The sequence below is a fragment of the Bufo bufo genome, chromosome 1, assembly GCF_905171765.1.
Source record: "Bufo bufo chromosome 1, aBufBuf1.1, whole genome shotgun sequence".
NCBI lineage: Eukaryota > Metazoa > Chordata > Amphibia > Anura > Bufonidae > Bufo > Bufo bufo.
Window position 1 is genome coordinate 375,354,311 of NC_053389.1, and position 22,318 is coordinate 375,376,628.

General features: G+C 43.9%; 1 protein-coding gene across 7 annotated transcripts in view; it reads right to left on the minus strand.

Annotated features, from left to right (window-relative positions):
* The window catches only part of ACSL6 (acyl-CoA synthetase long chain family member 6), a 658,958-nt gene that overhangs the window by 269,449 nt on the left and 367,191 nt on the right, over window positions 1–22,318 (minus strand). For all 7 annotated transcript variants that reach the window (XM_040405103.1, XM_040405087.1, XM_040405095.1 and 4 more), the window contains one exon: window positions 19,020–19,240. In XM_040405103.1, coding sequence (XP_040261037.1) covers window positions 19,020–19,240 — 221 coding nt within the window. The remainder of the gene's footprint in view (window positions 1–19,019; window positions 19,241–22,318) is intronic.

Genomic DNA, 22,318 nt, shown 5'->3' on the forward strand with positions numbered 1-22,318 from the left:
CCGGAATTAATGCCCATTGAAAGGCATTAATCCGGATCCGGCCTTAAGTTAAACGTCGTTTCGGCGCATTACCGGATCCGACGTTTAGCTTTTTCGGAATGGTTACCATGGCTGCCAGGACGCTAAAGTCCTGGCAGCCATGGTAAAGTGTAGTGGGGAGCGGGGGAGCAGTATACTTACCGTCCGTGCGGCTCCCGGGGCGCTTCAGAGGAACGTCAGGGTTCCCCATGCGCATGGATGACGTGATCGCATAGATCACGTCATCCATGCGCATGGGGCGCTCTGACGTCATTCTGGAGCGCCCCGGGAGCCGCACGGACTGTAAGTATACTGCTCCCCCACTCCCCACTACTACTATGGCAGCCAGGACTTTAATAGCGTCCTGGGTGCCATAGTAACACTGAACGCATTTTGAAGACGGATCCGTCTTTAAATGCTTTCAGTTCACTTGCGGTGTTACGGATCCGGCGGGCACCTCCGGCAAATGGAGTGCACAACGGATCCGGACAACGCAAGTGTGAAAGAGGCCTTAGTGGTTCAGTGCATGTTTTTCTTCTGAAGTTAGATTGTGTCTTATGTGTAGATTCCCTTGTCTACAATGTTGCAATAAAGAATTAACATCACGCTGAACTAGATTGGCAAAGGTTTCGACTGGGTGATATAATTTAGGTGGTGTGAAATGACTTTTTATTCTTAATGCAAACTGTCTCAATGTTAATTGGTCAGGATATTCCACAGAATCAACACAGTCAACCTCAGTGCCATTATCATGGTTGCAAAAATGTGCTTTGAGGCGTACATTGCGAAAAAACGCTGGAGGTCTATGTCCAGAGAGAAAGTGTCCAACGTCCCCGTGGGGCTGAAGGACAATCCCTTCTTTTCAGCAGATTCAATTGTGCAGGACTTAATGTTTTGCTTGATAAATTTAGTACTAAGTTCTGTGCTGTACCTGGGATCGCGTCATCCTCGGTGCATCTGCTTCTCCTATGATGGCGGCCGGCTCTCCTGGTGTTGCCCTTCTTTTGCCGCGGCGTTGGGCTAAAAAACGAGTTGATGCTCCACCCGAGGTATCGCTGCCAGAAGCAGAGGATGCAGAATTTGTATGTGGTCTCTTGTATGCGAGAAGGGGATAGCTGTACCGGACTTGTCTTGCCACCTGTAAACTCGGAGGAACTTGGAGCGCTTGGTGGCTTCTATCTTGATCTTTAGGTCTCTGCATTGTTTCTCAGTCTTTTCTTGTAATGCCGTTAGATCTTCGAACTTGAGGCAATCTCTCAGTTGTTCTTTGGCTGTAGTGATATGGGCCTTGCATTCTTCGATGGCAGTATTCAGGTATTCCACAGTAAGGACTATTAAATCCAGCGAACATTTGTTTAGAATGTTTGCAAAACGAGTGCAATATTCCAAGTTGTTGCCAAAAAATGTTGGTCTCAGTTTCACCCTCAGGCTGCGTAGTATTCTCTGGGTGCGATGGTACTCAGCTAGAGTTGCGGCATGCAGCTCTAATGCGATCAGATGTTTGCTTTCTTTGATCAAATTCCTGCTTTTCAGCTCGCTCGTGGGAATCTGGAGAAAGTCGGTCGAGGCTGTAACTGGCGAACAGATCCCAATTAAGGGTATGTTCACATGTGACAGTAAACATGTCATATACATCCTCAAATGTCCCTGTGGCCTACTTTATGTAGGTGAAACCTCCATGCGGATAAAAGACAGAATAAGCAAACATAAATCCACTATCTGCACTGAGAATTTACTGCTTCCGTTACCATATCATTTCCATGAGAAACGACATGCAATATCTCAACTGCGATTCCAGGTTATTGAAAGTGTATCATTACCCCGCGGCGGCGGCGACAGAAACAAACAGTTATTAACCACCTCAGCCCCTATAGCTTAAACACCCTTATGTAGAAGAGAATAAAGGGCTAGCCGACTGCCTTAATGAATACTTCTGTTCAGTTTTTACAAAAGAAAAAGGAGAAGGACCTCCACTAGAAAGGATGACTAATAAATCATTTGATGCATGTATCTTTACAGAGGAAGATGTTCTAAGTTTGCTGTCTAAGGTGAAGACAAATAAGTCACAGGGGCCTGATGAGATACACCCAAAATTATTAAAAGAGCTTAGTGGTGAGCTGGCAAAACCGCTAACAGATTTATTTAGCCAATCATTAGTAACAGGAGTCGTCCCGGAAGATTGGAAATTGGCAAATGTCGTGCCCATTCACAAGAAAGGTAGTAGGCAGGAATCGAGCAACTATAGACCAGTGAGTCTGACATCAATAGTAGGCAAATTAATGGAAACCCTATTAAAGGATAGGATTGTGGAACATCTAAAATCCCATGGATTGCAAGATGAAAAACAACATGGGTTTACTTCAGGGAGATCATGTCAAACAAATCTTATAGGTTTTTTTGACTGGGTGACTAAAATAATAGACGGTGGAGGTGCAGTAGACATCGCATATCTAGATTTTAGTAAGGCTTTTGACACTGTCCCACATAGAAGACTTATCAATAAACTGCAGTCATTGAGCATGGACTCCCATATTGTTGAGTGGATTAGGCAGTGCCTGAGTGACAGACAGCAGAGGGTTGTAGTCAATGGAGAACATTCAAAACAAGGTCATGTTACCAGTGGGGTTCCACAGGGATCTGTACTGGGACCAATTTTGTTTAATATCTTCATAAGTGATATTGCAAAAGGCCTCGATGGTAAGGTTTGTCTTTTTGCTGATGACACAAAGATATGTGACAGGGTTGATGTTCCTGGAGGGAAACGCCAAATGGAAAAGGATTTAGGAAAACTAGAAGAATGGTCAGAACTCTGGCAACTGAAATTCAATGTGGATAAGTGCAAGATAATGCACCTGGGGCGTAAAAACCCAAGGGCAGAATATAGAATATTTGACACAGTCCTGACCTCAGTATCTGAGGAAAGGGATTTAGGAGTAATTATTTCAGAAGACTTAAAGGTGGGAAGACAATGTAATAGAGCAGTACGAAATGCCAGCAGAATGCTTGGATGTATAGGGAGAGGTATAAGCAGTAGAAAGAGTGAAGTGCTTATGCCGCTGTACAGAGCACTGGTGAGACCTCACTTGGAGTATTGTGCGCAGTACTGGAGGCCATATCTCCAGAAGGATATAGATACTCTAGAGAGAGTTCAGAGAAGAGCTACTAAACTAGTACATGGATTGCAGGATAAAACTTACCAGGAAAGGTTAAAGGACCTTAACATGTATAGCTTGGAAGAAAGAAGAGACAGAGGGGATATGATAGAAACTTTTAAATACATAAAGGGAATCAACTCGGTAAAGGAGGAGAGCATATTTAAAAGAAGAAAAACTACCACAAGAGGACACAGTTTTAAATTAGAGGGGCAAAGGTTTAAAAGTAATATAAGGAAGTATTACTTTACTGAGAGAGTAGTGGATGCATGGAATAGCCTTCCTGCAGAAGTGATAGCTGCAAATACAGTGAAAGGGTTTAAGCATGCATGGGATAGGCATAAGGCTATCCTTCATATAAGATAGGGCCAGGGACTATTAATAGGATTCAGATATATTGGGCAGACTAGATGGGCCGAATGGTTCTTATCTGCCGACACATTCTATGTTTCTATGTTTCTAAGACCAGGCCACTTTTTACACTTCTGACCGTGTAGGTACTTTCACCGTTTATTGCTCGGTCATGCAACTTACCACCCAAATGAATTTTACCTCCTTTTCTTCTCACTAATAGAGCTTTCATTTGGTGGTATTTCATTGCTGCTGACATTTTTACTTTTTTTGTTATTAATCAAAATTTAACGATTTTTTTGCAAAAAAATGCCATTTTTCACTTTCAGTTGTAAAATTTTGCAAAAAAACGACATCCATATATAAATTTTTCTCTAAATTTATTGTTCTACATGTCTTTGATAAAAAAAAAATGTTTGGGTAAAAAAAAAAAATGGTTTGTGTAAAAGTTGAATGTGTCACACATGTGGTATCTCCGTACTCAGGAGAAGTTGGGGAATGTGTTTTGGGGTGTCATTTTACATATACCCATGCTGGGTGAGATAAATATCTTGGTCAAATGCCAACTTTGTATAAAAAAATGGGAAAAGTTGTCTTTTGCCAAGATATTTCTCTCACCCAGCATGGGTATATGTAAAATGACACCCCAAAACACATTCCCCAACTTCTCCTGAGTACGGAGATACCACATGTGTGACACTTTTTTGCAGCCTAGGTGGGCAAAGGGGCCCATATTCCAAAGAGCACCTTTCAGATTTCACCGGTCATTTTTTACACATTTTGATTTCAAACTTCTTACCACACATTTGGGCCCCTAGAATGCCAAAGCAGTATAACTACCCCACAAGTGACCCCATTTTGGAAAGAAGACACCCCAAGGTATTTCGTGATGGGCATAGTGAGTTCATGGATTTTTTTATTTTTTGCAATTAAGGTATGGTGGCTCACTCTGTACACAGCTGTGGAAGTGGGTGCTGCTAAGTCTGCTATGACTCACCCAGTCATAAAGGGGATTTAAGGTATATGTAAGTAGAAAGACTGAGCACTCGCCAGCTGGACCAAGTGAAGACCAAGAACAAATATATGTAATGTAAGAATAATTTATTAGTGGAGAATTAATAAATAGCCCTGAACTTATAGCAATAAAATATAAAATACAATGCTAATATAAAATGATGTAGTACCCAAATAACGAATTAGAATGTAATAATAACACCTGCATAAATACAATAATATAACATAGACAATGCTAAAAAGAGATAAAAAAGGGCAAATATGATAATATAAATGATATAAAAAACAATATAAAATGTAGAAGTGGTTTATATATTCAATATGTATTCAGTATATTTTCGATGAACCACTACACAGTCCAGTGAAGAAATATGCCAGGTATAATGTCCGATGATAAAAGCGGATAAATGTCTCTGTATTTAAAGAGATAGATTCGCTTGTATAGGAACAAATCAACGTACAGTCTAGGAATAGGAATGCACCTGTTATATGCCGTCTGTTGTGAGTATAACCGTGGCGTCCCACGAGGCTCACTGAATCAGATTAGGCAATACCTGGGTCTAGTCGCTTGCTCAAGGTGGTCATGTAGCTCTCAGCATGAGAGATCTCTTGGTAACTTTTCACCGATCTTGCAAGCCTGGACCTAGTTGGTAATTATCAAGGCGTCTTACTTTGTTCGTATTTTGCGCGGTGTCACTGTTCCGGCAAAGTTAGGATCCAATTGTCGGGATGTTGGGGTCTCATAAATGTTCATCAGCTGATGTCCAAAGTGTACAGAAACCAAACGCGTTTCGGGGTCCTTTCCTGGCCCCTTCCTCAGTGGTGGTCTGTGAGAGGGGTTTAATCCTCCTTTTATACCCAACATCCCTTAAAGTGAGATGGAGCGAAAATATGGTAGTGGATCTGGTCATACATAAATCCTGGCATGGAGCAGTCCAGATAAATGTTCTTTTTATACAGAAAAGTGTTGTTTTTGCCATCATTCTAAGTAATCATGTTGTCTGGCATAACTCAACTATAGTCATCACATTGTCTGGCATATTTCAATTTTCAACTCTAATTTCAGCAAATCATGTTGTCTAGCATTTCTCAAGTTTATTATACAGTATTTTCGTATGCGTTAGCAATGCGGTTTCATGCTTTACAAAACGCAGATGCGGTTTTTCCCAATGCATATGCGTTTTGTTGTCCTTTATATATAGGAGTATAAATTATATTATTTTTCGTTTGTTTTACATCATAACATACTATTTGACTAAAAATAAGAATGAAAAATAAAAAATAAAAATAAAAATAAAAAGAATATACAATTATAATATGCATTTTTATAAAAGATATAAGATATAAACTTTAAAATATAAAATATGTGTTAAAATATGTATATCATTATCTATAAACTATACATATGTGAAGGCACAGACATACATTTCAAATATAATATCACAAACATTTTATTATATTATAAGAAAAAATATATATATAAAATATGACAATATTTAAGAAGTATTTGAAAAGATTAATATGGACTATCTTAAAACGGTGTTGAAAGCTGTATTTCATGATCCCTATTTATAGCCAATTTTTAACTTGATTGTAGAGTCATCGGAGAGGAGAGTGAAAGAATGGTGGCCGCCCACCAGAGGCGGACCAGAGTGGGTATTGATTCCACCTCTGGGCCACATCGGGAGGGGGGCCACCACCCCCACGGGAATGTGTTATAGAAAGCCGAACAGTTCAGATTCGGCATTCAAGCCCATGGGTATAATTGAGTCGAAATTATATATAAACCGTGTCTCGACGCGGGACATGTGTTTAATGTTGTCCCCTCCTCTCCAATGCGGTCTAACTTTTTCAATACCAGCAAAAGAAAGACAGCTTGGGTCTTGGTCATGGTGCAATTTAAAATGTCTCGTTTATGAGACCCCAACATCCCGACAATTGGATCCTAACTTTGCCGGAACAGTGACACCGCGCAAAATACGAACAAAGTAAGACGCCTTGATAATTACCAACTAGGTCCAGGCTTGCAAGATCGGTGAAAAGTTACCAAGAGATCTCTCATGCTGAGAGCTACATGACCACCTTGAGCAAGCGACTAGACCCAGGTATTGCCTAATCTGATTCAGTGAGCCTCGTGGGACGCCACGGTTATACTCACAACAGACGGCATATAACAGGTGCATTCCTATTCCTAGACTGTACGTTGATTTGTTCCTATACAAGCGAATCTATCTCTTTAAATACAGAGACATTTATCCGCTTTTATCATCGGACATTATACCTGGCATATTTCTTCACTGGACTGTGTAGTGGTTCATCGAAAATATACTGAATACATATTGAATATATAAACCACTTCTACATTTTATATTGTTTTTTATATCATTTATATTATCATATTTGCCCTTTTTTATCTCTTTTTAGCATTGTCTATGTTATATTATTGTATTTATGCAGGTGTTATTATTACATTCTAATTCGTTATTTGGGTACTACATCATTTTATATTAGCATTGTATTTTATATTTTATTGCTATAAGTTCAGGGCTATTTATTAATTCTCCACTAATAAATTATTCTTACATTACATATATTTGTTCTTGGTCTTCACTTGGTCCAGCTGGCGAGTGCTCAGTCTTTCTACTTACATATTTTTTATTTTTTGTCACAAGTTAGTGGAATATGAGACTTTGTAAGGGAAAAAAAAAAAAAAACATCATTTTCCGCTAACTTGTGACAAAAAATATTAAATTCTAGCAACTCGCCATGCCCCTCACGGAATACCTTGGGGTGTCTTCTTTCCAAAATGGGGTCACTTGTGGGGTAGTTATACTGCCCTGGCATTTTCCAGGGGCCCTAATATGTGGTAAGTAGGTAAATGACCTGTGAAATCCGAAAGGTGCTCTTTGGAATGTGGGCCCCTTTGCCCACCTAGGCCGCAAAAAAGTGTCACACATGTGGTATCTCCGTATTCAGGAGAAGTTGGGCAATGTGTTTTGGGGTGTCATTTTACATATACCCATGCTGGGTGAGATAAATATCTTGGTCAAATGCCAACTTTGTTTAAAAAAATGGGAAAAGTTGTCTTTTGCCAAGATATTTCTCTCACCCAGCATGGGTATATGTAAAATGACACCCCAAAACACATTGCCCAACTTCTCCTGAGTACAGCGATACCACATGTGTGACACTTTTTTGCAGCCTAGGTGGGCAAGGGGCCCACATTCCAAAGAGCACCTTTCGGATTTCAGCGGCCATTTTTTACAGATTTTGATTTCAAACCACTTCTCACGCATTCGGCCCCTAAAATGCCAGGGCAGTATAACTACCCCACAAGTGACCCCATTTTGGAAAGAAGACACTCCAAGGTATTTCGTGATGGGCATAGTGAGTTCATGGAAGTTTTTATTTTTTGTCACAAGTTAGTGGAATATGAGACTTTGTAAGGGAAAAAAAAATAATAAAAAAATCATCATTTTCCGCTAACTTGTGACAAAAAATATAAAATTCTAGGAACTCGCTATGCCCCTCACGGAATACCTTGGGGTGTCTTCTTTCCAAAATGGGGTCACTTGTGGGGTAGTTATACTGCCCTGGCATTTTCCAGGGGCCCTAATGTGTGGTAAGTAGGTAAATGACCTGTGAAATCCTAAAGGTGCTCTTTGGAATGTGGGCCCCTTTGCCCAACTAGGCTGCAAAAAAGTGTCACACATGTGGTATCGCCGTATTCAGGAGAAGTTGGGCAATGTATTTTGGTGTGTCTTTTTACATATACTCATGCTGGGTGAGAGAAATATCTCGGCAAAAGACAACTTTTCCCATTTTTTATACAAAGTTGGCATTTGACCAAGATATTTATCTCACCCAGCATGGGTATATGTAAAATGACACCCCAAAACACATTGCCCAATTTCTCCTGAGTACAGCGATACCACATGTGTGACACTTTTTTGCAGCCTAGATGCGCAAAGGGGCCCACATTCATTTTATGAGGGCATTTTTAGACATTTGGATCCCAGACTTCTCACGCTTTAGGGCCCCTAGAATGCCAGGGCAGTATAAATACCCCACATGTGACCCCATTTTGGAAAGAAGACACCCCAAGGTATTCAATGAGGGGCATGGCGTGTTCATAGAAAATTTTTTTTTTTGGCACAAGTTAGCGGAAATTGATATTTATTTATTTTTTCTCACAAAGTCTCCCTTTCCGCTAACTTGGGACAAAAATTTCAATCTTTCATGGACTCAATATGCCCCTCACGGAATACCTTGGGGTGTCTTCTTTCCGAAATGGGGTCACATGTGGGGTATTTATACTGCCCTGGCATTCTAGGGGCCCTAAAGCGTGAGAAGAAGTCTGGAATATAAATGTCTAAAAAATTTTATGCATTTGGATTCCGTGAGGGGTATGGTGAGTTCATGTGAGATTTTATTTTTTGACACAAGTTAGTGGAATATGAGACTTTGTAAGAAAAAAAAAAATTATTTCCGCTAACTTTGGCCAAAAAAATGTCTGAATGCAGCCTTACAGGGGGGTGATCAATGACAGGGGGGTGATCAGGGAGTCTATATGGGGTGATCACCCCCCTGTCATTGATCACCCCCCTATAAGGCTCCATTCAGATGTCCGTATGTGTTTTGCGGATCCGATCCATGTATCAGTGGATCCGTAAAAATCATACGGACATCTGAATGGAGCCTTACAGGGGGTTATCAATGACAGGGGGGTGATCAATGACAGGGGGGTGATCAGGGAGTCTATATGGGGTGATCAGGGGTGAATAAGGGGTTAATAAGTGACCGGGGGGGGGTGTAGTGTAGTGTAGTGGTGGTTGGTGCTACTTTACTGAGCTACCTGTGTCCTCTGGTGGTGGATCCAAACAAAGGGGACCACCAGAAGACCAGGTAGCAGGTATATTAGACGCGGTTATCATAACAGCGTCTAATATACCTGTTAGGGGTTAAAAAAATCACATCTCCAGCCTGCCAGCGAATGATCGCCGCTGGCAGGCTGGAGATCCACTCTCTTACCTTCCTTTCCTGTGAGCGCGCGCGCCTGTGTGCGCGCGTTCACAGGAAATCTCGCGTCTCGCGAGATGACGCACGGATGCGTCCAGGAGGAATGAATCAACCACCTTCCGGACGCATCCGTGCGTTAGGCGGTCGGGAGGTGGTTAAAGAGAGAAGCATACTGGATCCACCGGCTGCAAACAGTGGAACCAAGAGGTCTCAATAGAGACTACAATATCTCTGGCTTTATTTAATCATGCCTAATTATGTTTGCATAATACTTAAATTGTGAATTAGGTTTCATTTTCAGCGACTTGAACGTTCACCGCTTTACATTGATTCCTATGGTCTATGGTACCTACATCACAGATTCTGTATCGGCCTCCATTTTGGAGGAGCTTTACATCACATGACGTCAGTTCCGTTGTTGTCCTTGAATGTATATAAGGTGCAATGGTAGGGGTGTATCATATAGTCTGAAGAAAGCACTATCTAGTGCTGAAACGCGTCACTATGTATTAAATAAGTGACTGAATAAACCGCAGTGAAATTCAATCGCGAGTGCCGGTCTTCTTCCTTTATACTGCTCTAATATTATGTCGGCACCTGTTGGATTACAAATGGAACCTAATGCTATGGAGCAAGAGGACGCTCCACCGGCCTACTCTCCAGGACCAGAGAGACCTAACTGCCTGTCACCAAGGGCACAGTCTGAGCCTTACTACGGTTCATGGAAAGACTTTCACCGGCCCCCGATGCAATGGTCGGCACTAATGGCAGATTAAAAAGACAACCCAAACCAAGATTTACTTTGAAGAATTGGCCAAGAGCGTATATGAGCGCCACACTGACAACCAACCCCGCCTGGAAAGGAGAAAGGGGTTGGTAGTGGCCTTCGACAAGGACCGAGGCTTCGGTTTTATCAAGGACTACCGGCAGGGATCTTTACGTAAACCGCAGATCCGTCAAGCGGAGCTACCTCCCGGAACATATGCATAACCTCAGCGAGGGAGAGGAGGTGGAGTTTACCCCTGCCGAGGGCCTGCGAGGCCCCTACGCCACCTCTGTGACCCGGCCCAAGCCGAGAGCGGAAGATTGGGAGGAGGACGAAGATTTGGCCAGTCCGGAACCTGAACTGGAGCGTCCTACAACACCTACCCATACCACCTTCTAGGACCTGGGCTCGTTTATCGGGCCAAATGTATTTTGGCAGGCGACCGTGGTAGAGAAATGGGTAAGCCCCTACCCGTCGCCTGAACTGCCCCGTCGGGAAAAGACCATTAAGGAATTGGAGAATTTGGAACGTTTCCACGTGTGGTGACGACAGAGGATTCCAGCAGCGACGCAGAGCAAGAGAGTCTGGATGACCAGATCGCCCGACTTGAACTGAAGTTGCGAGGCCTGCGCCAGCTTGCCACCTCTAGGATACCGTCTCCGCCGCTGAGGAAAAAGAGTGAGGTTAAAGACTCAGATGTCTCTGAGCCAAAGGTAAAGGCGTCTAACCCTACTAGCCGGCCATTGATAGTAACTGCAGCCGCGGTGGGACCCCCAAGAAGGCTCACCTATTCCGTACACTGCCGCGTAAAATCAGTAATTCCCGAACCAACGGAACCACCTGCTGCGGTTGTACCTAGACCAGTGGAGCAGCCTACAATCATAATGCCTGGGCCTATGCAGTCACCGACCATAATCACCCCTAGGCCTATGGGGCCTATACCAATTAGGGGTCCATTCATGCTGCAATTGCCACCAAATACTATTTTATGGGCCCATCCGCATGTTGATCCTCAATTCAGGCCCAATTTACAAATGGAACCAGGGAGTGCCACTGATGTACCAAGTGGATTTGACACACACCTGTGAGTAGGTACTGCTTTCTTTTGTCAAGGGACCCTATTAAAAGTGGATTAACCCTTTCAGGACAGGAGTCCTTTGTTTTTTGGCCCTATGTAAGCTGCTGCCAGTTACCCACGGCTCAGTGGTGGTGGTAGGCCACTGAAAATACCAAATGCATCAAGGCCATATTGTTTACAGGACCCCCTGCCTGCTTTCAAAGAACTTAAAGCCAAGTTGTGCCTGTGTGATTTTGCACCTTAACCCTTTTAACCCCCTTTTTAGGTTGATTAACGGACAATACAGCACTTATTTTATAGCCATTCTAATAATGTGGACTTTTTTGTGCTGTGACTTTCATATGCAACTTTTACTTCAAGGAAATGTGCCCAGAGTGGACTCTAATATATGTGGGCCTCTGAGATGCTGCTTTATTATGTGCTATCCTCAGGTATATATCACTTGCTTTAACCATTTACAAGACCAGGGTACGGACTCAGTCTATTCTTTGAGCCTCCAAGGACTTATGTTATTTTGCATTTTCTATGGGACTACTGTGTTTTTATTATGGACAATTGCACTTCAATTTTATTATGGACTATCCTGGTATCCTTGATACGCTGCATCAGGTCAGCGCCCCCTGTTCCCTTATACTATCCTGAGAGAAGAGAACGACGCCCCTTTTCACTGGACTTGTTCCTTAGCCAGCGGAGCTGCCTGATATATATATATATATATATATATATATATATATATATGACGAAAGGAAGGCCAGCAGCACACCAAGGTTTTCAACAAAATGTGAAGTTTATTCCTCCAGAGTCAGCAGCGACGTTTCAACAGCTTGTTGCTGTCTTTCTCAAGCTATGTGCATATGTGTTGCAAACATGCAATTTAAAGGTGCATCAATTACATAATTCAATTTAAACCAATTGATCCATGTACAAGAAAATTCATATAATACGTGGTTCTTTATATTTAACAAAATACATATAATATGCCGCAGTGTTGCAAAATACAGTGCATACATTAAATGTAAAAAATAATTCATACTGTGTACAATATGGGGCATAAACCCTAAATACTCTTCATTAGTGCAGGTGTGTTGTCCCTAATCACCACGTTAAAACTCACGATCAGCTGGTGCGCCGTGTCGCGCCGGCCCCACGGTCCCTGGCGGCGTCCCCGTTCACTCTCTGCGCATGCGTCAGAAACAGAAGTCTCGCGACGCTACGTGCGCAGAGAGACAAACCCAGAACCACAACCAAGATGGCCAAGCCTGTCCTCCGGTCAGTGTGCGCATGTCCTTGTGTAAGTAACGGCCTCCCATAGATGGTCACATGGGACAAATCACATGATCGGGAAACCAGGTAAATAACCTTGCATAAGAAATTCATAAGTGAGAATCCAGGTCAAGACTGCTGTGTATCCTCGATCCCACAAAAGGCAAATGCGGGAATCCAGGACCCAGCGTCCTGTCAACCTAGTGACTGGCCAAAATAACACCCTCACATGCGCGTACTGGGGGAGTCAGGCAACTGGTGACACCGACTGTCCGCTGCAACGAACCACTCACTGTCAAACTAAGGCAGTGGCGACGTCACAAGGGTCTCCCTGTGAACTGTCGCCCACCTAACAGGTGCCCGCTACCCCCCAAAAGCACAAGCGCACAGGGTATAGGTGCCAGAGCGAAATTAATAAAGTAAGGAAAAACATAACATAATATAAGGGGACCCACATGGAAATGTCTGGGTAAAGCGCCGAACTACCATGGATCATGTACCACAGCTGCACCGGCATGACAGTCAGGCCACCACGCTCGTGGGTAAGGTCGTGTGAACAGCAGATAACCACCCAGGTCAGCGATGTCTCCCTCACAGCACAGCGCACCAGTCTTGATCATGATCAGTATATAAATCTAAAAACAAAGAGAGATTTTTTACAAAAAAATCAAAACAAATGTATAACTTGGTTGTTATTGACACATATACATTTAACCCACAGCGGAGGGTGAGGACCCATGCGTGACACAAGAGGGACAACACTAATCAACCCTGAAATCGACATTCAGCCCATTTGGCCTCAAGGTATTTAAGGTGAATATCCAGAATAGCTCTCGCTTTTTAAGGAGGGCTTGTCTATCCCCCCCACGCCTTCCCAATTCGATCTGTTCCAATATACGGAACCTTAGGTCTTTCTGTGTGTGTCCTGCATCTTTGAAATGTTTAGACACCGGTAAATCCATCTTTTCCTTTCTGATGGAATATCGGTGTTGATTTAACCGTGTCTTCAAGTCCCACGTGGTCTCCCCAACGTACCACTTCCCACAGGGGCAGGTCAGTTGGTAGACCACGTAGGACGAGTCACATGTCAAATATTGGTTGATTTTGACCAATTTATTAGTGGCCGGATTCAGGAACGTATTCCCTTTGATCATGAGGTTACAATTGATGCAGTGATAGCAGGGATAGCAGCCAGTCCGTGTGGAGCCACACATAGTTCTCACACTGGTCCTGGCACTACCCACATCCGACTTTACCAACCTGTCCCCCAAATTGCGTCCTCTCCGGTAGGAAAATAATGGTGGAGTTCCAAACTCCTCGACTTGAGGGAAACTATTCCCTATCATCCTCCAGTGTTTCCGAATGACAGCCGCTATTTGTGGACTGTCAGTCGAAAATTGGGAGATGAATGGAATACGGGGTTTTTTGGCGACCAGTTTTTTAATATTGGTAGTAACCCCTTTGTCATGCACTCGCTGAATGCTATCCCTGATCAATTTTTTGGGGTACCCACGAGTGGCAAATTTCTGACCCATTTCGGTAAATCTTATATCTCTGGTGTGTTCATCCTTCACGATCCTCTGGACCCTGAGAAACTGACTAAAGGGTAATGACCGGACCATGGGACGAGGATGATGACTGTCATACCGCAGCAACGTGTTTTTATCGGTGGGTTTTACAAACAGGTCAGTCTCCAACCCCCGTCCCTCAGTTGAATGGACCACAGTGAATTTCACTGTCGGATCAACTTCATTGAGGAATGCGTGGAACGCGAGGAGGCCCAACGTGTCGCCCGTCCACACCAGGAAGATATCGTCGATATAGCGCCACCACCCCAGAACATGTCTGAAGTGGTGGCTGCCATATATCGACGACTCCTCAAGGTGGGCCATGTAGATGTTAGCGTACGTGGGCGCCACATTGGACCCCATCGCCGTCCCACGCATCTGTACAAAAAAGTCGTCCTGGAACAGGACATGTGACTCGTCCTACGTGGTCTACCAACTGACCTGCCCCTGTGGGAAGTGGTACGTTGGGGAGACCACGTGGGACTTGAAGACACGGTTAAATCAACACCGATATTCCATCAGAAAGGAAAAGATGGATTTACCGGTGTCTAAACATTTCAAAGATGCAGGACACACACAGAAAGACCTAAGGTTCCGTATATTGGAACAGATCGAATTGGGAAGGCGTGGGGGGGATAGACAAGCCCTCCTTAAAAAGCGAGAGCTATTCTGGATATTCACCTTAAATACCTTGAGGCCAAATGGGCTGAATGTCGATTTCAGGGTTGATTAGTGTTGTCCCTCTTGTGTCACGCATGGGTCCTCACCCTCCGCTGTGGGTTAAATGTATATGTGTCAATAACAACCAAGTTATACATTTGTTTTGATTTTTCTGTAAAAAATCTCTTTGTTTTTAGATTTATATACTGATCATGATCAAGACTGGTGCGCTGTGCTGTGAGGGAGACATCGCTGACCTGGGTGGTTATCTGCTGTTCACACGACCTTACCCACGAGCGTGGTGGCCTGACTGTCATGCCGGTGCAGCTGTGGTACATGATCCATGGTAGTTCGGCGCTTTACCCAGACATTTCCATGTGGGTCCCCTTATATTATGTTATGTTTTTCCTTACTTTATTAATTTCGCTCTGGCACCTATACCCTGTGCGCTTGTGCTTTTGGGGGGTAGCGGGCACCTGTTAGGTGGGCGACGGTTCACAGGGAGACCCTTGTGACGTCGCCACTGCCTTAGTTTGACAGTGAGTGGTTCGTTGCAGCGGACAGTCGGTGTCACCAGTTGCCTGACTCCCCCAGTACGCGCATGTGAGGGTGTTATTTTGGCCAGTCACTAGGTTGACAGGACGCTGGGTCCTGGATTCCCGCATTTGCCTTTTGTGGGATCGAGGATACACAGCAGTCTTGACCTGGATTCTCACTTATGAATTTCTTATGCAAGGTTATTTACCTGGTTTCCCGATCATGTGATTTGTCCCATGTGACCATCTATGGGAGGCCGTTACTTACACAAGGACATGCGCACACTGACCGGAGGACAGGCTTGGCCATCTTGGTTGTGGTTCTGGGTTTGTCTCTCTGCGCACGTAGCGTCGCGAGACTTCTGTTTCTGACGCATGCGCAGAGAGTGAACGGGGACGCCGCCAGGGACCGTGGGGCCGGCGCGACACGGCGCACCAGCTGATCGTGAGTTTTAACGTGGTGATTAGGGACAACACACCTGCACTAATGAAGAGTATTTAGGGTTTATGCCCCATATTGTACACAGTATGAATTATTTTTTACATTTAATGTATGCACTGTATTTTGCAACACTGCGGCATATTATATGTATTTTGTTAAATATAAAGAACCACGTATTATATGAATTTTCTTGTACATGGATCAATTGGTTTAAATTGAATTATGTAATTGATGCACCTTTAAATTGCATGTTTGCAACACATATGCACATAGCTTGAGAAAGACAGCAACAAGCTGTTGAAACGTCGCTGCTGACTCTGGAGGAATAAACTTCACATTTTGTTGAAAACCTTGGTGTGCTGCTGGCCTTCCTTTCGTCTGTATACTACTTTGGATCCCGGTGCTGATTCACACTGGCCTGACCTTGCACCCGCCATTGACAGAGTGCTGCATCCTCATTTTTTCATATTCTATATATATATATATATATATATATATGTATTTGCAAATGTAGATGTATGTTCCTGCTTTGCATTATTTTTGTCTTTCAGGTGCAGTCTCCAGCTGGGCAGGGCCCCTTTATGTTGCGCCGCGGACGGGCAACGTTGTAGCATGGGGTATGTAGTGTCCCACTAGGTGAATGTGGGGACTACACAAGGGTCAATTGGGCCATGTGGTACTCCTACTCCTGTGGAACAGTGGCAGTGTATTTCACAGTACATTTTAATGTGTATTTAATGTGTATTTTTCCCTGTGATATGTGCAGCAGGCCTATTAGGGTGTAGTTAGGCATCCTAGGCACTAGGGGGAGCTAGTGAACACTTAGCATAAATATCTAGACCCAGACAGGGAGGAGTTAGTCTGTAGTCAGGAGTCTGTGGAGACAGAAGTGAGAGGGCACCAGCCAGAGATATGCTGAGGGCCTCCTCCTGACATGCAGCTAGATAGTCTAGGCTTCTAGTTGCTACCAGGAGGCTAGTGAAGGATTATAGCCTACCTGTGGATAATGAGCCTCAGTTAGCTCAGAAGATTTACCCCATGAGAAGAGTTACCTCCTGGGAGAAAACCTGCAGTTCCCACGAGCCAAGCAGAGCCAGTATTACCAGCTAGTACAAGTAAGCTGAAGGGCAGAAGAAGTAGTAATGTAAAGCAAGGATAAATACGAGAGGAAGATTGTTACCAAGGATAAAAGCCAGCATTGAGGTATCCGGGCCTTGGGATAAAAACCAGACAGGAGTTCTAAGGAACAGTGTACACTATTTCTGAGGAGAAGGTACAGCCTGATTCTGAGTGTGTTGTTGTTTACCCTCTGAGTATCTTGCAAGGAACAGTATACCTGCCATTGATGTGTAAAGCCTGCTTGTAAAGTGTATCTTGTATGTGGAACTGAATTGACATCCATCTGTACAAAGTTGAACTGTTTTCAAGTAAAGCAAAGTTTGGTTCACTATCCCATCTGTGTAAATCACTTATTACAACTATAAATCGGTGTGCCACCGTTACGGGCACTGGCATCACAAATCTTAAAGGTACCTTGCCCCAGGCACAAAACACCTGCAACATCCAGGGCACCTCATCCACCACCAGGCCTGGTCCCTAAATACAGAGTGTGCCCCAGAGGACTACTGTGCCAGCCTCTCCTTCACTGCTGTACGCTGCCCAGGGTTCTCCTACAAAACTGTGAGTAACCCTCGCTTGCCCAAAAACCGTGACCTCACAATCGCAATACCCTGCAGGTCTGGCGTGCTGCACATATGGCGCAGGAAGGTTAGCGTTAGGTCCCGTGCCACCTGAGATACCTTGACGTAATGCGCGGGCTCCAGTATGTCCTTCATATAAAGATATATTGGCTAAAGTCTAATTTTAACATCAGTGTGAGGGTTTAGTTAGATTTTGTTGATTGCATCCACCACAGTAGATTCTTCTAAATGTTTATTTGGAAGGTCATGTGACCAGGCAAATCACCCAGCATCCTCCATGCAGATGGCAGATGAAGTGTATATGAATAGAGGAGGATGAGTGATTTGCCTGGTCACATGACTCTCGATAAGCAGCCATTTTATGGGCAGGACCTCCATGCGGACAGCACAAAATACATTGCCAACAAAGGGCCATAACTTATGAAATATAGAAAATGGCACAGTATTACAACCAAGGCTATATTCGTAAGTGTCATCTTACCCAAAGGAAAAAAAAAGCGAAAAACACTCACCTGTCTGTGGTACCGCCATTCCCACACTGTGGCCCCATTCCCGTCCACATCAGGTGCTGCATGCACAGCCTCCCTCTATTCATTTCTATGGTCCTGCTACATAGAAACGATTGTAAGCAGGGGCCGCGTGTGCGCTGTGCGCTCCCATTCACTTCTATGGGAGCAGTGGGGAGCAGCGCTTGGTGGTGGCTAAAATCCGGGGTCCTCCAGCCACAGGTCTCCCCACTCCGTTCTCGTTGTAGGTGCTGGTCCTAGAGGTGGGACCCACACCTATCAGACAATGGGGGCATATCCTAGTGATATGCCCCCATTGTATGTGATGGGAATACTCCTTTAACCTCATAGCTCAATGGTTACAGTCTTTGCCTTCTATGCAAAAGGTTATTAGTTCAAGACCTGGTAGATACAATTAAAAAGTTGAGCCTCAATGAAAGTTAAATATAAAGGGGTGTCCCCTAACAGGGAAAGTAAATATTTTTTTGGAATTCCAGTACATTATATGTGTGAATATACAATATATGGGAAACAATGGAAAAAAATACTACTGAGGCTTTTAGCCACAGAAAATCTTGCTAGAATTGAGCTCTATGGCTCAGTGGTTATAGTTTTTGCCTTCAAGGCAGAGGTTCATGGGTTTGATACCTGACAGAGACAACTTTAAAACAGAGACTTAAAAGGTCACATGTCCATTCTTCAGCCACATCTTGCGGATCTCAGACTAGTCAATGGGTCCACACCACAATGCGGGGTGCACACAGCTGGTGCCCACGTTTTGCGGATCTGCAGGTTGTGAATGGGGCCTCACCCACTGAATATGTTTTATTTAATTTAGATCTCGCATTAGTTTAGATAGTCCATTCCAATTCCGTTACTTGAGTACCAAGTTTGGACCTCCTTAAATCTGTACCGTTATATTGAGAATATTATTAGCATTCCTTACCTCTACTTCTTCTGACTGCATTAGTAGGTTGCTTGGCGGCTTAACAGCTTTGGGTCGACTTGCAAACCAGTATGCAATTACTGCAGCAAAGGCACCTAATCCAACTAATGTGGCAGCCGGCACATTCCGGAAAAACTGGCTGAATTCATCGAACTCTGGTAGCCTCAAACTCCGCAAGATTTCTTGTGCCTGCATCTTCTCAAGTATTGAAATGACAAACTCTGTAGAATGAAAGAGAGAATATCATTAACCAAAGCCACAGATCAAACTTTTATACTAGCACAAAGCATATATGGCTATTGTAGGACGACAGGCAGGCACAGCAGGCTAGAACCACTAATCCAGACAACCCCTTTAGGAAATACTAAAATAAAACTTTTAAAATTCCCCCCTTGTGCCCTAAATGACTTGTATTAATTGTATAGTTCCTACCTCAAGTTTGTGGCTATCAGCAAAGCTTAACCCACACATCTATGCAACGTCGGTGAAGCCTAGCGCTGGCAGATAAATAAATTACGCCAGTGGGAATAAACCAAATTTATGCTCTGACCTTTATTGCCTTCCCAAGTATCTCTATACAAGTGTGCATTCCATTTCAGTATTTCAATACCGTGAAAAGATAGAACATGTCTTATTCTTGTCCGCAAATCACGGTGCTTGGCTCCATTCAAGTCAATGGGTCCACAAAAAACCCGAACACATACGGAAATGCATCCGTGTGTCTTCCGTATCCGTTACGTTTTTGCAGAACCATCTATTGAAAATGTTATGCCCAGGCCAATTTTTTCTATGTAATTACTGTATAATGTATATGGCATATGGAAAAACGGAACAGAAAAACGGAAAGGAAGCGGAAACAAAAAATGAAACAACGGATCTGTAAAAAACGGACCGCAAAACACTGAAAAAGCCATACAGTCTTGTGCATAAGCCCAAATACAAACTCAAGTGACTGTTGATGAATTATTATTTTTTTTGTCATATTCAGGTTAGCCCTCATGCACATGACCATATCCGTTTTGCAGTACACAAATAGCAGATCTGTAAAATATGGATGCGGTCTGTGCTGCAGCCGTATTTTATTTGCAGACTCACTGATCTTAAAGGGTTAACAGCCCACATTTTGTGGACACATTCTATCTCTTTACAGAATGGACATATGGATACAGAAGGCACATGGAGATTTTGTCTGCAAAATGTGGAGTGCTGACCCTTAGAGGTCAATGGGTCTGCAAAAAACGGGGATGCAACATGCACCATATCCGTATTTTGAGGACTGCAAATCAGATACGGTTGTGTGCATGGAGCCCAATACTTTTTTTTTTCCCCTGGCAACAATGGTAGGAGACATTACAAAAGATTTTTCTTCTAGATATTAAAGGGGTTGGCCACTCTTTAAATACTTTCCACTACAGTCTGGCAGGCAGTGAAAAAATGAAGTCCCTAATATACTTCATTAAACACATCTGCCTGCTTCTCTTTCAGTTATAAGCCACTCCCCCTTAGCCCAGCTCTACCTTGCAGCTGAGTTCGTACATGGCTGCACACGACATGGAGGAGCTTGAGAGGAAGCTCATCCATGCGCATGTGCAGTCTGCTCCTGTCAGTGGTCGGCTCCCTGCTGCCCGCTTCAACTCCGACAGGAATCAGCTGCTTGTTCCCTCTCTACAAACAGCTGATTCCTGTCAGAAGCTGGCTGTGATAAAAACCTTCAGAGTCCCTACTGCAGAAGCTACTGAGGGTACTTTCACACTAGCGTTTTTCTTTTCCGGCGCTGAGTTCCGTCCTAGGGGCTCAAATCCGGAAAAGAACTGATCAGTTTTATCCTATTGCAAAATACAAATGCAATAGCACTCTGCAACCAGCATTCTGCCCTGCCTCTATGCTGGATGAGGCATTGGTGTACATTTTGGCCAAAGCGCAATAAGCCACTCACCACGTCAAGGTCGCCTCTATGGAGTGGTCCCTAACACTAGTTCCTACCTGTTTATGGGCCATGACAGACACACAAAGTCCAGGGAATGCAGGTGCAGCATGCACGCCAAGCACACTCTGCTTTTAACCCCGTCCGGTGCCATTACAGCTTTCATCGGATCCAGGGATGCAAGTACCAACATGCATGCTGAGCCCACTATATACTTCTCCTGGAGCCAAATGGCTACTGGTAGGTGCTATATAAGCAGACTCAGTTTTATACTGACTTTAAAATCAGCCTCCAGGACAGATTGACTGGTCAGGTGTGCATGACTGCATGGAGATCGCCATGCCTCCAATATATACTACAAAGAAAAAATGTGGGTGATTCAGTCAGCACAACCCTGTATGCAGGTGCACATCGCTATGGCGAAATACATATACAAACGCAAAATAGCACTCTGCAACCAGCATTCTGCCCTGCTCTATGCTGGATGAGGCATTGGTGTACATTTTGGCCAAAGCGTGATAAGCCACTCACCACGTCAAGGTCGCCTCTACACCAATGCCTCATCCAGCATAGAGGCAGGGCAGAATGCTGGTTGCAGAGTGCTATTGCATTTGTATTTTGCGTTTGTATATGTATTTCGCCATAGCGATGTGCACCTGCATATAGGGTTGTGCTGACTGAATCACCCACATTTTTTCTTTGTAGTATATATTGGAGGCGTGGAGATCTCCATGCAGTCATGCACACCTGACCAGTCAATCTGTCCTGGAGGCTGGTTTTAAAGTCAGTATAAAACTGAGTCTGCTTATATAGCACCTACCAGTAGCCATTTGGCTCCAGGAGAAGTATATAGTGGGCTCAGCATGCATGTTGGTACTTGCATCCCTTGATCCGATGAAAGCTGTAATGGCACCGGACGGGGTTAAAAGCAGAGTGTGCTTGGCGTGCATGCTGCACCTGCATTCCCTGGACTTTGTGTGTCTGTCATGGCCCATAAACAGGTAGGAACTAGTGTTAGGGACCACTCCATAGAGGCGACCTTGACGTGGTGAGTGGCTTATTACGCTTTGGCCAAAATGTACACCAATGCCTCATCCAGCATAGAGGCAGGGCAGAATGCTGGTTGCAGAGTGCTATTGCATTTGTATTTTGCGTTTGTATATGTATTTCGCCATAGCGATGTGCACCTGCATACAGGGTTGTGCTGACTGAATCACCCACATTTTATCCTAATGCATTCTGAATGGAGAGCAATCCGTTCAGGATGTCTTCAGTTCAGTCTTTTTGACTGATCAGGCTTTTCAGAAAACCGTAGCATGTTGTATTTTTACCTCTGGCCAAAAATCCTGAACACTTTGATTGAACGCCGGATCCG